Here is a 16,628-nt window from a genome sequence, read left to right as displayed (position 1 = left end):
TACATGGGAGTGGCAGGTAAATAAATAATAATATGTCCCACCTTTCCTCATGGTTTAGGGCAGTTTACAATAATAGATTGAAACATTTCAGTTAAAACCAAAATATGTTCATGTAAAGAATCATCAAGTGTCTGCTGACTTAGGGCGGCCCCCAGGGGTAGTCAAACTGCGGCCCTCCAGATGTCCATGGACTACAATTCCCATGAGCCCACTGGGCTCATGGGAATTGTAGTCCATGGACATCTGGAGGGCCGCAGTTTGATTACCCCTGCCTTAGGGTTTTCAAGACAAAAGACTAACAGGTCACAGAGATGGGTTGCTAGTGCTTTTCTCTGCATAGCGACCCGGAGTGACCCTACTTAATTTCCCTGATCTGACTAGATACGGCTAGCCTGGGCCATCCAGGTCAAGGCAAAAAGAAAACAGCACACCTCAAATCTTTCTCCTGGTTCCTATGGTATCATATCAGCAAAATTTCTGCAGCATTTGAAAACTAAGGAATATGTGGGTCAAAAGTGAACCGCTTCCTGAGCCAGAAGCGCTTTTCTGGGTACCAGAAGCCTCAGGGTCCCTTTCTTCAACCCTCTTTTTGCATCAGGGTTGTCAACTCATTTTTAACATCCTGGCATTTCTAAGCATGTCTTTCCTCTGGAACTGGATGTGCATGCATGTGTGTATGCACTGCCCCCCCCCCAATATAATACCCTTAAGGTCAGTGTGTCTTTGCCACTAGATTATGCCATATCTTTTTCACAGAAAGCAACTTGAACAAAGCACTTCTATACAAACTACATTTGATTTTGAATATATACAGAGTGTTTTCCCTGCCTGAAGGTATCCCTTTTTTAAAAGAGCATTTATATATAGCCAAATAATGTCTATGCAAACTCCCTCCCCACTGCTTAACAATTACTTTTTCTGACTGTACCTCAGAATGAAATACAGGTCCAGTTTAGTTTTCAAAAATGCCAGAGTGGTAACTCTGGTTTGCTGTTCAGTTTTGTCCTCCAAAATGGCTTTTGCATTAATTTTCCTATTGCTGAGACAATCAGCCTTTGTACATTGAGAGTTGCATATTTGTTTTGATGTGTCATAAGAATGTGGCTCCCAAACAAATTGAATTTTTTTTAGCCACAATTTCAGACTGCTAGCTGAATTACCAACGTGGGGAAGTGGGTGTTTGTTGGCAGACAAACTGTGTGTGTGTGTGGTGGGCATATAAAATCATAGAGTTGGAAGGGACCTCCTGGGTCATCTAGTCTAGTGGTCCCCAACCACCGGGCCGACTAGTACAGCCTTTCTCAACTTTTGTACCATTGAGAAACCCCTGATACATTCTTAGGCTTTGAGAAACCTGAGAAATGGCATGATTGTGCAGAATATGGTTGGGAAGCAGAACTGTGCCACCAGTGGGAATTGTAGACCTTGGACATTTGGAGGGCTGCAGTTTGACTACCCCTGGCCTATGGCTACCCCTTGACTATTCCAGACCCTATGGGAGCAGCCAGCATGCTGTAGGGCCTGCAAAAGAGTACTCTTCCCCCAGGCATAAGGTTGAGGCCAAGGCATGCGCCTACTGACATCTGGATTCCCCCCCCCCAAAAAAAATTCCTTACTCCCCTTTCATCTAAGCCTGGATGTGTAAATCTAAATTCTAGGCCTACTGGATCCCTGGCTTTTGAGGTAGTGTTGGAGGCTGTCTTAAACTGGAACTGGTTTTTATACTTCTTATGAATGTATGGGTTTTTTTTAATGTTGTTAGCCACCTCTAGACTCGCTGGACAGGGCGGCCTAAAAATCCAATCAACAAACTGGAGGAAAAGAGGACTAGGCGAGCTGCTTTGTGTCCCCACTGGGAAGAAAGGCAGGCACAAACGAATTATTTCATACCTAACTAAAATACCATCGGAACCTGGCTTCAACTCCAAAACGAGACCCGTGGCTCAAGATGCTATACCTCTGAGCATGTGCAAACTGCTATTCCTTCCTCACCCTACAGCCCGCCCACGGCCTTTAAAAAAAAACCGTGGCCCCCTTTAAAGACAACCACACGTTGCTTGGGTGCGAAGTCTGACGAGCGAGATTCCACTTCCCTTCCTCTTCTCGCCAGCCGGGATCAGCCGTTCCCATTTTGCCCCGGCGTCAAACGCCCTTGAGCCGAGGCGAGGCGGAGGAGGCCAGCCGACCGGCAGCGTCGCCTGGCAATCAGCACCAGGGGCGGAGCTAGAGCCGCCTGAGCCCGCCCGCCCCTTCCCCCGCTCCCAAATATATATATATATCTATCTGCTCTTTCCAAGGCAGTGACTCAGGCAGACTGTCAGTCGGCGAGCCGCGCGGAGCAAGGTGCCCGGAGAGCCCTGCCCTCACTCTGCCGCCGTCCCTTGTCGTTGCCAGGCCCTGAACCTCCGCCGCCCTCATGGAGACCCCCGGGCAAAAGCGGGCCACCCGGAGCGGGGCCGGCGGGACCCCGCTGTCCCCGGCCCGCATCACCCGCTTGCAGGAGAAGGAAGATTTGCAAGAGCTCAACGACCGCCTGGCCGTCTACATCGACAAGGTGCGCTCGCTGGAGTCGGAGAACGCCGGCCTCCGCCTGCGCATTTCCGAGTCGGAGGAGGAGGTCAGCCGCGAAGTCACCGGCATCAAGTCGGCCTACGAGACCGAGCTGGCGGACGCCCGCAAGACCCTCGACTCGGTGGCCAAGGAGAGGGCGCGCCTGCAGCTGGAGCTGAGCAAAGTCCGCGAGGAGTTTAAGGAGCTCAAGGCCAGGTGGGTGCCCCGGCCGGGATCGGCGCCCTGGGGTGGGCTGGGGGCTAGGGGGTCGCCGGCCTCGGCCAGGGGCTCCCGGGCTGTGCGGGAAGCAGGGCCCGTCTCCCCCTGAACTGCGTGCTTGGAGCCTCGGCGGACCGTGAGGGCTGGGAGGCCGGCGAAGGTGGCGTCATGGGATTTTGTCTTTGCGCACCGCACAGGGACATGGCAGTCGGCGGCCGAGGGCGCAGGCGGGGAGAAGAATGTCATTCTCCGGCTGGAGAGCGCCTTCCTTGACTCTTTCCCTGCATAGAGGGGAGCTGCCCAGGGGAAATATCTCCCCCGTTTAAACAAGCCGAGCCTTTCCAGGGCTTCAGGTGTTGCTTGTGTGGCTGGCCCCGTCATGTCCTTGGCACGAGCCTGGAATGACCGCGCTGGCAATGTTCTGTCCGTGGGAAGGATGCCAGGGTTTGGAAGCACAGGTGGGTTCACAGGGATCCTCCTTGGGCCCTTGGGAAAGGCTCCCCCCCTTTAGAAACAGCCCTTGTCTCCGGCATTGCCCAACAGCTGTCCGATTGTGGCTTCTCTCGGTGTCCTGGAAAGCCCTTGGAAATGAGGGCTGGGCCCCAGGAGGCAGTCAGTGGGGGGTGGGGGGAGGCTGGCCTTGTGGTTCCCAAGAGCAGCTGCTTCGACCAAGTTCCCTCCCCTAAAAATCCAGTGTGGGGGTGTCTTTCAGCATGCTCAAGTCAAAGACGGCCGAAATCCATCCCCCTTTTTGTGTTTGCCAACAGAACTAAATCGGGTTCTGAACCCCCTTTGCTAGGCAGGTCACGCCAAGGGTCTCCCAGTAGATCACCTTCTTTTTCACCTTTGGTGATGGAATTGCCTGAATGGTTTTCTCTGACCTCCATCTTGGTGGCTATGGCTCTCTTTGGGGGTGCCTGGCAAAATGGCGCACTGAACTCGTGGCAGATTTCAGGGCAACCCCGGCTGCTCTAAGTCAGAAAGAGAGCAGCTCCTTCCAGTTCTGTCCATTTGATAATTCAGTCCCAGCCTTGGTTTCAGCAGAGACAGCCTAGCTAGGGCTTTAATTTTGCATGTGCCCTGCAGGGTTGCTTGGATTTCTTTCTAATCCTTTGCATTTTTGTGAGTTATAGGTGAAGCCTAAGTCTGAATGGAAATGCTTCCTTGACAGTTGCTCACTGTGGTTGGGCAGAGCTGTATGGAAGGGAATTTTAAGAAGACCCATAGTTCTGGCCTGAGGTGTGGAATTTTTGTTTCTGCACTTCACTCGTATGCTTAGGAGAAAGGGCTGAAACCAAAATCTCACAGAGATTTAACATTCTCTGAGTTTCCTTCCCTAGCATCACAGTCGCCTTCCAAATAATCTGTGTCCAATTTAGATTTTGTCTGCATTCTGTTTTCCTTTTGTCTTAAGCCGTTCTTCTTTTTTTTTTGGGGGGGGTGGAATTTTAACCTGCCCCCACCCTCCAGATTTCTGCAACTGGTATAATTTATGCAGTTAAAGCAGATTACAGGACACAGTGCACTGTAGGCTGGTTGCATTTTTGTGGTAGAGATGGTAGGGTGTGGTGATCCCAAGCTTTTTTGATCATGAGCTGGAAGGTTGGTACTTGAACACCCAGAAGCCATGGGCGTACAAAGACACAAGAGCTGGCAGCCGTGGCAAAGGAGTGGGAAGTTGGCAGAGTAACTATCGCCCTCCCCAAGGATTTCTGTTTCCAAACATTCAGCCTCGGTGATCTTAGGCTTTCCCCTGCCTCTTCTTCAACCCTGAGGACTAATAACATGTATCCTGTTTTGAATGGAAGCTCAGATTTTCACAGACGTGTGTGTGCATGTGATGGTTAGTGACCATGTTCTATGCTGTTTGATAGCATGACTGTGGCCTCTGTCTACTCTGGCCTCAGCTTCTGCAGTGCAACTGAGTTCTGGCAGAGACCATGAGACTCAGATAACATAGAAAGTTAGCATTCTTACATTATTCTGTGGTTTCAGAATTGGTCTTCCAGGCCATTCATTTGAGAAGCATCAAAGGGAAGCTTCCTCTGTTCCTCCTAGCATGAAAATAATTGGATCTGATAGAAGTTGGGATGGGTCTGCCAGTGACCATTAGCTGTTCTGGCTAAGTGAAACCTCCATATTTGGGAACAGTATACCAGATGGCAGGGAACAAAAAACAGTGAAAGACTGTTTGCCTTCCTAATTTTCTTGTGAGCCTCTCAGAGGTATCCAGCGAGTCACGCCCAGGACTCACTGAACTTTGATTTTGTCAAGCCATTTCTTCTATCCCAGATAGAAACTGAACAGACCTGGAAGGGCACGATACTTCTGCATCCCTGGCAGTAGTGAATCAGGACCCTTAAACTTTTAGCCAGCGCTCCCCGTAATCCTGAGTAGTCTCATTCAAAGCCCACGCTGCCTGTTACAGATGCCTCTGAAAGCAGCTCACTGTTTTATATTTAACCAGCATGCCCCGCCGTAGGTTCCCTCTTTAGAAAACTTTGTGCTCATCTCGACTGACAATGCAAGCTTCTGCATTTAGATCCAGGCGCTGTGTGCTGTGGGGCTGAGCTTTTTAAAGATGGCCTTGCCGGGTGCTCGGATGGTCGTTCCTGTTGCTTAGCACTGCTTAATCTGCAATCCCTTCAGGAGGGGGAGGTTGCAGGAGTGAAGCCCGCCCTTCACACCAGTTCTCTTTAAAGCGCAATTACCTAAAACAAGCTCAGGTATCAATTTTATAGTTGTACGGAATACATAACCATTCAGATCAAATTTCCAAAGGCCGCTTGCAGTCTGGCCTGACGTCCAGTTACCTTTTCAGCATCCGGATCTGCTTCTCAAGGTCATGCTGTGAAATGGGGCGGTTGAAGTTTCTTGTTCAACTCGTTTCTCTGCTGCTGGTATGCCAGGTGGTTGTAGGTTTTCAGTGTTTTCTCAGCATTGGCAACAACCTTGCGAGGTGGGTGAGATCAGGCATCCCCAACCTTTTTGAGCCAGCAGGCACATTTGGAATTCTGGCACAGCTTGGTGGGTGCAACAACAAAATGGATGCTCCAAAATGGCAGTTGCAGGAGGTGGAGCCAGACACAATATAATTGCCACAGCTGAATTTCAGTAAGATGGTGTAGATTCTTGTGCTGTGATAGCAGCTGCTGCCAAAGCAACATTAAAAAAATTCTGGGATTCTGGACAAAAGTGTTACCTGGCCCCACCCACTTTCTAAAAACACTTGATGGGTGCCAGAAAAGTGTTGGTATGCACCATGGTGCCTGTGGGCGCCATGTTGGGGACCCTGGGTTAGGCAGAGAAAAGCGGTAACTGGCTCAAGGTCAACCAGTAAGTCTTATGGCCAAGGGGGAAGAGATTGTCATGAAAGCATTGAGCACCCCGATTTCTTTCTGTTGTGTTTTCTGTAGCTGTTCTCCTAAACACAGAGTAGGGCTTGGAATGGCTTGTTCCAAAGGCAGTGAAGTAGAACAAAGATGAAGAAACAAATTGGTGCAGAATATTTGGTAATTACACATCCCCTATGGATTTCGTGTGCATAATTGTCAGCAGGAATCTTTTCAATTTGGGGCTCTTTTTAGATACATATGGGAATGGAACCCAAGCAACACAAGAATTCCCTGCCCCATGGATCAAGCAGTGCTCATCTTGGCAGTATGAGCTGTGATAAAGGATGTACATTTAAAATGCTTTGTGTTCATCTTGTGATGTGATCCTTCCAACAATCTTGTAGGGTAGGCCAGTATCGTTCCTGTTTTCCGGTTTGGGGCTGAGAGAAATACTCTGAGATGCGCTTAAGTGAGCAAGTGACAGAAGTGAGATTGTGATCAGGAATGTCTGGATTTGTAACTTGTTCAGCCATTAACCCACACCGGTCCCGTATGCCTGAAGCTGCCCGCCCTGTTCTTGGGTGGCTGAGTCACTGGCCGCTGTGCCGCGCCTTGGAGTAATGGGCGCTCTTGCTAACGCGTGTGAGATTGCTCCCTTGGCAACTGTGTGTTTGCGCTGCAAACAGCCCCAGATGCAAATCCTTCCCCACCCCTTTGGGGAAGCCGCCTGGTCGTTTCCCATTTGCTGAGCCAGATAAAAAGCCTCCCTCGAAATTACCCGCCTGGCTTGGCAAACAGTGCAGCGATACCGGTTGCCAGGATAAGACTTGTTGTGAGATGGCAAACAAAGTGACTTGTGATTGAGGAGTGGGAAGCCAGTGTAGTAATTCATTGATTTCGACTGTGCCTGTGGACCGAAGTTCCTGGGAGAGCTGGAAAGGGCGTGCAGGCGAGGCTTGAAGGGCTGCGGCTGGCGGGGAAATCGAATTATTCACCTTGCCAGTTTCACTGAGGTGGTGGAATGTCTATTTTAGCGGTCGCTTTGTGAAGATCAAAGCAATTGGGGTGCGGAAGTGTCTCCTGTTCAATCACGTCCTCTCCCCCTCAGAATGCACAGCTGGCGTGAGAGATTGCATAATATTTCATTCATTAGCTCTTGGTCTTCCTCTCTGGTAGTTTTCTGCCCTCCCGCCTGATGTTCGGTGCTGAGGGCAATTTGAGCCACGTTGCAACTGAATGGCCGTCCCTGGCCTTGTTATTGATTTATAAACTGCTTTAAGTAAATTCTGACCATGATGTCTGAAGGGCTTTCCTTCACTTATATAGTTTATTGAGGTCATCATCTGGAGCCTTTGTTTTGGTGCTCCACCTTCAGAGATCAGAGTCTCTTGTGGCGCAGAGTGGTAAGGTAGCAGACACGCAGTCTGAAAGCTCGGTCCATGAGGCTGGGAGTTCAATCCCAGCAGCCGGCTCAAGGTTGACTCAGCCTTCCATCCTTCCGAGGTCGGTAAAATGAGTACCCAGCTTGCTGCTGGGGGGGTAAACGGTAATGACTGGGGAAGGCACTGGCCAAGAAAAGGCAGGGGCCAGGTCTTTTGAGTGGTGGCTCCCAACAGTGGCAAAATCTCCCTGGTGGCAGTCACGCGACACTTTCTCTGCGTTAAATTTGGAGTCAGAGTTAGAAGAATCGTACAGCTGTTGTTGTATGCTGCGTTGAGCCAAAAGGAAAGGAGAAATTTAAAATGTCTTAATTAATAAGTGTCAAAGGGCATTTCACGGCAGAGGGTCCTCTTTTCTCTTTTTTAGGGCTTGGGAATTGGTCTTGCTCAGTCCCAGAAGTCCAGGTTGTGCCTTGAATGAATAGCAGGTCAGGTGCTGAGAGAAGGATTTGGAAGTTCTTATCTGAGAGACTGAGTGTCTCTTGTTCCCTGTCTGAACCAAGGGGAAAAAAAAGGAAAAGTTTCCTCATTGAGGTCTGGTAACTTGGGAGGCCTGTCTAAATTTAGGTCTGGTTATTTTAAGGGAGGCTTCCTATCTCCTTATTCTTGTAACTTTTAATTGCATTTCATATGTTGTCAGCTGTATTATGGAAAAGAGGCTGAATAGTTTAATGTTTTCAGGACCGTTCTCTGGCTGCTGCTATAGCTGTGCTGGGGAACTCTGTCCTTATGGGTGGCACTTCTGTAAGCGACAGAGGCAGGCCAGCTTGGCAGAAATGGCTTGGAAAGCCGCATGGAAAGGCTTCGTGGAGTGAAAGGGAGACTGCAAGTGGCACACACAGATACGCAGGCGGCCATTCATCTTGCGGCTGGGAGGAAACAGACACTTGATATCTTGGCCGATCAGGCTCAGCTAGTGGTCTGGCAAGCCATTTATCTGTGTCGCGCAGCTTTTGGGCTGCACCAGGTCTTGGTACGCTCATTGAGGCCTGCGTAGCGGGGAGCGAATGGTTGAGGCTGAAAGGAAGTGGGCGACGTGTCCTGCCTAAGGTGTGAGTGTCCCCTAAATGCCAGGCTAGCTATTCCTAATGGAAGAAGGGAGCTTTGGCTCTTGAAAGTTCAGACCCCGAAAAATCCTGCCGGTCTCTAAGATGTTCTTGGACTCTAGTCTGTCTACCTTTTCCTAATGGTCTCTTTTCTGTGGTATGCACCTGGCTTCTTTCTTCCGCAAGGTATGTAGGTCTGTAAATACACAGGAGCAGCTGAGGAAAGTACATGTTGCCTCTCCAGCTGGTGTGGCTCTTTCATCCATATCTCCTTTGTGGTGAGCATTCTAAAGTGCCCACCCTTGCCTGAAGCTGAATACACAATCTCGCAACTGCAGTAAAGAGGGATGTACAGACAAAGATCTGTATATGAGATTCAGCCTTTGCGCCCCATCCTGTCATATAGAGCAGCTGACCCCAGCCCCTGGTCCAGGGACTGGTACCGGTCTGTGGATCAGTCCGTACCGGGCCGCGGCTCCTCCTCATCCTCTTCCCCGACTGCTGCCTCGGGGGCTGCCCTGCCACTCTGCCACCAGCTCACCTTTGGTGCTCTCCGGCGGCTGCCATGGCTGGGACTCCCCCTCGGCATGGCACTGTGCAGCTGTTGCTGGCAGCGCCTCCTAGTGGGCAGCAGGAAGTCAGGGGTGCCAACGGGAAAGCAAGTGGAGTAGGGGCTCAGGTGGCCCTTGGCAAAAGACTACCCCCCGCCGGGCCTCAGTAAAATTGTCAAGCGTTGACCGGTCCCCGGTGATAAAAAGGTTGGGGACCACTGCCTGTCCGTATGCGTTTTGTATGTTTTCACCCTGTCTTCTTTCATGCTTCCTTTATTCCTGCTAGCCGAGAGAGAAGGCATTTTCCCTTAGCCAGACCGATGTTTCACTTCCTTCATAGCCGTTGCACTGGCTTAATAAAAATAAAAATCAACATTTCATGATTGACCCTTTGCCTTCAGCCACTGGAAGGTTTGTGAACATTCTGAGATGCCAGTGGCTGGTGGGGAAGCCAAAGAGACCTCCCTGACAGGTGTCTCAAAGTTTATTTTGCCAAACTGCTGGCAGCCAGCCTTCGAGGCTGCCACCCAAACTGCTGGCCAAACACAGTCCGCGAGTTGTAAACGCTGCTTTTCAGTGAAGAAGATTAATGTTCACTGCCCAAAGGAATCTCAAAGCAGTTTACAGTTGCCTTCCCCTCCCCACAACAGACCCTGTGAGGTAGATAGGGCTGAGACAGCACTGCTCTGTGAGAACAGTTCTAACAGGACTGTGTCTAGCCCAAGGTCACCCAGCTGGTTACATGTGGAGGAGCGGGGATTCAAGCACGGCTCACTGGATTAGAAGCTGCCGATCTTAACCACTACACCAAGCTGGTGTGGTCTTGCTGCCGATATGCTTCATGGGCTCCTCCCCGTGAAGCCTGCCGGATGACCTTGGGCCAGTCCCAGTTCCCTCAGAACCCTCTCAGCCCCACCTGCCTTCCAAGTTGTAGGGAGAGGAAGGAAAGGCGGCTTTCGTAAGATGCTTGGAGACTTCTCAGGGTAGAGAAAAGTGGGTGTGAAAAATAGTGTTGCTGCCTTTTGAAAGTGCCAGGGGGATTTCTAGATGCACTCGGATGGCCCAGACTAGCCCAGTCTCACCTGTCCTTGGAAGTGAAGCAGGGTTGGCCCCGGTTACTTGGATCCTCAGGTCCTGGGTTGGAACACAGAGGCAGGCAATGGCAGACCACCTCTCTTTGTCACTGGCCTTGAAAAGAGATTGGCTTGTGTGTCAAAACCTATATGTACACCTCTCTTCATAAGTCAGCTAGGACTTGGCCCTTTCCGCCATAGAGACCCACAGGTAAGCGTAGCGATCATAAGCATTGCAGAGTAAACTGCGTTTAAATGTGCGTTGTGTAGTGGTCTGGTGGCATCCAGAAAGTAGACTTCATCTAGGTTTAGGTTATGTGGAAACATTTAAAATCCCCGTGCCGGTGTTCTTGTTCACGTCTACTTCTGCGAGTGTATATGAACCGCAGTTACCTGCATTAAAAGCGCTGGGAAATCTTGGTGCCTGGTAGCTCGCCGTTCTGCGTATACTGCAGTATGCACAATATGTACAGCATGTCCCTACATGGCTTTTTTCCTAGAAAACTGCAAAGGGCAAACACAGCTCTGATCATGTTCTTACCTTGTGTTCGGTCCATAAAACGTTTGGCCCTTTGACAGCCCCATTCAGTAGGTTAAGTGCATACTGAGATAGTCAATCCAATGTTACAGTGGCACTGAGGTTGGAAGTTGGGTCACTGCAGCATCCTGCACAGACCTCTGGTGTGCTTCATGGTCATATAATACTGGATATTAAAGACTCGAGAGACAGCTTGGTGTAGTACAGGGGTAGTCAAACTGCGGCCCGCCAGATGTCCATGGACTACAATTCTCATGAGCCCCTGTCAGCAAATGCTGGCAGGGGCTCATGGGAATTGTAGTCCATGGACATCTGGCGGGCCGCAGTTTGATTACCCTTGGTGTAGTGGTTAGGAATGCAGACTTCTAATCTGGCAAGCCAGGTTTGGTTCCCCTCTCCCCCGCATGCAGCCAGCTGGGTGACCTTGGGCCAGTCGCAGTCCTGTTAGAAGCTGTTCTGACCAGACAGTAATCTCAGGGCTCTCTCAGCCTCACCTCCCTCACAGGGTGTCTGTTGTGGGGAGAGGAAGGGAAGGCGAATGCAAGCCACTTTGATACTCCTTTGGGTAGAGAAAAGCGGCATGTAAGAACCAACTCTTCTTCTTCGATGGTTGGTTAAACGGAATGCCTTTTCAAGACCCAAACTGGCTTGTGATACTAGAAACGACAGCCAAGTTTTCCGTTGGCGAAAGCTGACTGTGCACGGGTAACAGACGAGGGAGACTTCCCACCAGTCCCTGCTCTTGGCGTCTTTCTAATGACCCAATGGCCATTGGCGATGGTGTGCTTGGAACTCCGGATTGGCTGCCCAGAGGGGAAATGGGATGGTTCTTCCCTTTTGAAGGGCTGAGAGGCTGTTCGTCATCAGGGCGGGGAAGCCCGTGTCTGACTCACTCCTGCAGCTGGTAGCCAACGCCCTTGGCTGCTGTAACAGATGCCTCTTGCAGGGCTTGAGATTCACGGTGGTGGCCAGCTCATGGCAGTATCTAACCCCTTTCTCCCCCCCCCCCCCGAAAAAAGCATTGAGAACCTTCAAGCAGAGGCTGGAAAGGGGTGTTTCCTGAGACCATTCTCGTGGCTTTGCTTTGGAGTTTGTTAGCTACGAATGTGCAAAATGCCGCATTGCTATTGCTCCATATTAGGCACCCTCCATATTGGCTTACCCATTGGAGTTGGCAGTGTGTTTGTTCCAGTGCATTCTGGGCAAACTTGGCTGCCTTGGTGTTAGGGGTTAGGCATTCTGGGACTGTACAATTTAATTCTTCCATGTGGGAAACGGAGCCCATAAATTTGGCAGTCGCAATTAAGTATGACCATTTGTGTATCCTTTTAGGATTGTGCAGTCGTTTTGTTTCCGTTTAAGTAGCTGGAATCCGGACAGAATAGCCATTTTCCATCCTTCCTGCTTTGGGATATTCCTTATTTAGTCTCAGTTGCCCTGAGAGTTTGACATTCACCGTGATACTCCTTGAAGTGCTTGTCAAAATCACCCGTGATACAGCCAGGGCCTTAATCGTCTCACTATAGACTTGCCACAAATGCAATGTAAACCCATGAATCACGAGTCCGTACCTTGGAAAAGTGGGCAAGAACCTGTTTAAGGCTTAGCCAGTTTGAGCTGGGCCTTATCCTGCCCTCTCCTTCAGCATGGCCTCCGTTGACATGGGAGCAAGGGTACAAACAAAGCTGTGCTTTGGACAATCTGCACGAATACTGTTTACCTGGATGAAGAAGAGAGTTTTCACTGTACATATGCCATCAAGAGAGAGGCATACCGATGGTAGCTGTGTACTAAAATGTTCCATGTGTAGCTTTTTCAAAAGGAAGATTGTCTTTCATTCAGGCCTGTCAGTATCATGCAGTAAAGTGTAAAGGTTTCCCTGGCATGCTCAAATGCGCATCCTTGCATTTGCATGTCATGATGTGTTACTGCAGAGTCTCCCTTGCATGCTGTTTGTTGTCAGGGCTGATTTACTACCCGAGTGACCTGAGCAGTTGCTGGGGCACCAAACTGGCAAGGCAGCGCAGACACGGAAGGAGGCGACAGGCAGCCCCAGTGTGAGTGCCACTGGGTGTGGGTGTGTGTCTAAGGTCTCAGCTCGATGTGACATCTGCCACGTGGCTGCCACAGGAACAGGCAGCCTCGCTGCTTCGTTCTGAAGCCCCACTGAGACTGGATTCTGGTTGGGATGGTGGCTCAAGAGGAGGAGGAGTGGGCACAGCTCTCCTCCCTGGGCCATTTATCCAACCTGAAATGGCCCCAGGGCTAGAAGCGCAGGCTTCAAGACAAGTGAGGCCCTTCCCAAAGTGGGGCAAATATCACCTCTGGGGAGAATGACAGAGAGGGAGAACCTGAAGCCCCTCCCCCTGCACGGTGGCTCCATCCGAATCTGGAAGTTATGGTGCTTTAGAATGAAGCCTGCAACAGGGAATTTGCAGTCCCTAGGATGATCACCTTGCAGGAGCTACCTTGGGCCCTTCCCCTGGCAGTGTGGGAAGAGATGGGCACCTCTCTTGTGCTGCTGCTGCTACTGCCTGCTTAGGATCCTCCCTTCAAGGTGGGTGCAGAGATGCTTCCTGGAGCCCGCCAGGATGGTATTGGGGGGAAAGGACCATTGTGGGCGTGGCTCAAGAGCTTCAGAGGACTCTGTATGGTTTATTCTGCAGGCTTACTCCTGCTGCAACTTGCCAACTGCAGCCAGGGAATTCCAGGGGATTTGGGGGTAGTGCCTGATGCAGGGGAAGTCTGGGGAGGGACATCAGTTGTAGTTTTAGGAGAACTTCAAGCTCCAACGGAAGATTGGCAAGGCAATCCTACACAGGCACTGCGAGTGGGTTATCGTGCTGAGCGTACTTCCATCTAAAACAGGAATCCGTCTAAAATAGGAATAAAAGATTTAATTCCGCAGTGGTTCTGGGCTGCACTTTCACCTGAATGCAATCTTAGGGGACAATGCCCCGACTTTTTAACAAGTTGCCTGTAGATGCCTCAAATTTGAATGGAGCAGTGGAGTCCACAAGGGTGCACTGTCCCTTTCCCTGCGGTTGGCCTCTTAAAATCCGAATCCCATGCTGCAGTTCCAAACCCCTCATCTATGCATTGGGGAACCCTGTGCCTGGCACTTGGAGCAAGAGAATGGTGGGAGAAATGGGGTTAAGCTTGTTTTGGGTCAAAGCAGCTAATTTCTGAAACCACTCTTCATTTAACAATGTTTAAAAAGAAATCAAGGCTTCTTGATGATGCTTGTGTATCACATGCCATTCCCCCCCCCAAGCAGATGCCCCAGTTTTTACAAGTTTAGTGTGCAAAATTTAACTTCCAAAATTCCTCCCAAGGCAAAACAGGGGTGTCCCGGATAACCAGGAACAACTAGAGCATGTGCGGTGGTCACCCCCCTCCTCCTTCAGTAGTGTGTACCAAAAATGTTCTGCTGGTTGTTGCTTTGGGTGTGGCTTTGTCCTAACTATAATTGGATCCTTCTGCCAGCCTCCCCCTGGATTCAAAGCCGGGAACAGCCAGTCATGCCAGGGTTTCCGAGTTGCACGTTGCAGTTTGGCAGGAAGTCGCCGTGTGATGGGAAGAGAGAGAGTGTGTGTGTGTGTGTGTGTGTGCAAGCACTTTACTACATTTTTGTGCCCCCTTGTATAGCTCTAGGTGGTCTCTCTCTCTGTCTTCTCTCCTTCCCCCTTCCCTCCTCAAATTACAGAGGACTTATGGCCAGAGGGTCATTGTCCATGGGGTCCCGATGGGTCGGACATGACTTCGCACCTAACAACAACAACAAATAGGCTTTTCAAGGCAAGAGACTTTCAGGGGTGGTTTGCCATTGCCTGCCTCTACATAGTTTCCTTGGTAGTCACCAGTCCTAATACTGACCAGGGCCAATCCAGTTTAGCTTCCAAGGCTGGTCCGGGCTCTTTTCTAGAAGCCTGCCAATTAGGAATTTAAAAAAAAGCACAACAATCATTTTGGCATTCTGTGGGCTGAATCCACCCCAGTCTTTTTTACAAGATTTGGGTTTGTAATAATGCAGTTCTTATTTAAAAGTTTATTCCAAAGCTCTCAGTGATCTTGAAAGCAGCTATCAGCTTCCTTATTTTGTCTCCTTATTCTGCGCAGCGTCATTGACTTTCTCCCCTGATACTCTGTTCAGACAAACCTCCTTTGTATGTCTGTGGGACTCAGCAGGCCTGTTCGTTCTCCTGTTAAACCTAAGGTTCTAGTCCTCCTTGTGGAAGTATGCCATTGTACTTATTTCTTTCTCTTATTTCATAAATTTACTATCGAACTTGGATATGGTTAAAATATTTGAATGGCAGGAAGCATTCTTTAAAGGCAGTTGAATCTCCCCCCCCCTTCATTTGTGATTTGGGCCTAAATTCTGCCAGTTCTTATATCTCCTACTATTATATTTCTGACCAAGAAAATGTAAAATCAAGCACCATTTATGACACATTAGAGGTTTTATGCAAATTGGCACCTGGTGCAAACTAATTATTTCTGAAGGTTGTTTAAAAATAATTCCTTATGAAGATTCTAGTTTTCATTTATCCTCCCTGATCGAAACTGGACCATCAACGCTTTACCAAAGGCAGAAAATATGGCAAAGGATTAGGAACTTCTGCTCATTCTGTTGTATATTTGGACGCAGAATCTGTGTGGCTCAGCAGCTGGGGTATTTGTGATGGGGAGATGGAAGTCAAAGGGGGTAGAGAAGAGCATTGTCCTTTTAGGGTATCACTCTGTGTAGCAACCCCTTTACCCTAAGGAGCGGGTAATATTGGCGCCTGCTTCTCCTTGAGAAGGGAAAATCGTCTCCATAGGAGTAATCTTTGATGTCACCGGGAGGGAGGCAAGCTGTGTTTTCAACTTCCCTTTTGGATTCTGCATGAGGAACTAGTCTTTGGTTGTCATGAGATTGTTTGCTATTGTTTCCTGAATTGCTGCTCCTCACAGTGAAGGCCCTGTGTGGTTCCGTGCCTTCGGTGAGCCCCTTTCCCATTTTGATATTCTGTGTTTCATAAAGCAGAACCAATGAGCTTTCTTTTCCTTGAAATATCCTTTTAGTTTTGGACTTCTTCTTTTTTACTGTTTTGCAGAATGGGAAAGAATTTTAGGCATACCTTTAAAAAAGCCTAGCTGAAGGGTCACCTAACCCAGCATTCTGTTCCCAAGTTGCCTCCGGGGACTTGCAAGGAAATGAGGAACTGGCTCCAGCTTGTCCCTTGTAGCTTTAACTGGCCTCGGAGAGTCCATTTGATTCTTACATCCCTAAAACAAGAATTGTTGGACTCAAGGTCTTCCTGGTCAGTCACCTTGCTTCCAACAACAGTCTGTCAAGGAAGTCTGGGCATAGAGCCCGGGTTGCTGGGGGAATGGCAAGGCGTAGTTGGAAATTTCCTGTCTTGTGCAGGATTTGGTGGTCCTTGGAGTCCCACAAGTACGAAAGTGGCAGTATGCCTGTGTCAAGAATCTGGCTTTTGCAGAGATACTGCTTCAGTCCATGGATGTTCCACTTAGCTGTTATGGTAGAATAGGTAGAACAGTAGGATGTTCCGGGCATTATCAATGTGCTGGGGAGAGCAAAAGAGTTAGGCTGTGTTCGCTCTCAGTTTATGCAGAAGAACCTAAGAAGAGCTCTGCTGGGTCAGGTCCAGCATCTCATCCAGTGCCGAACCAAGTACTCTGAATGGGTGGCGACAGAGTATAGAGGCTGAGGCCTTTGCCTGATGCTGCCTCCCGGCACTGGGATTCGAAGGTTGACGTCTTCTGAATGTGGAGATGCCCTTCAGTCACCACGGCTAGCAGCCCGTCCTCCATGAATCTGTCTAATCCCTGTTGCTACATTTTCTGGCAGTGAATGCTACATTTGAATCC

At 49.6% G+C, this 16,628-nt stretch overlaps 1 protein-coding gene across 4 annotated transcripts in view; it reads left to right on the top strand.

The window, feature by feature from the left end:
- LMNA (lamin A/C) overlaps positions 1 to 16,628 on the top strand; it is a 127,352-nt gene that overhangs the window by 67,957 nt on the left and 42,767 nt on the right. For 3 of the 4 annotated variants that reach the window (XM_077325241.1, XM_077325250.1, XM_077325256.1), the window contains one exon: positions 2,395 to 2,766. The exons of the other annotated variant lie outside the window; for it this stretch is intronic. In XM_077325241.1, coding sequence (XP_077181356.1) covers positions 2,417 to 2,766 — 350 coding nt within the window. In that variant the 5' untranslated portion in view covers positions 2,395 to 2,416. The remainder of the gene's footprint in view (positions 1 to 2,394; positions 2,767 to 16,628) is intronic. 4 annotated transcript variants of the gene reach the window in all.

The sequence above is a fragment of the Paroedura picta genome, chromosome 1 (assembly GCF_049243985.1).
Source record: "Paroedura picta isolate Pp20150507F chromosome 1, Ppicta_v3.0, whole genome shotgun sequence".
NCBI lineage: Eukaryota > Metazoa > Chordata > Lepidosauria > Squamata > Gekkonidae > Paroedura > Paroedura picta.
This window is presented reverse-complemented; position numbering and strand designations above follow the sequence as displayed.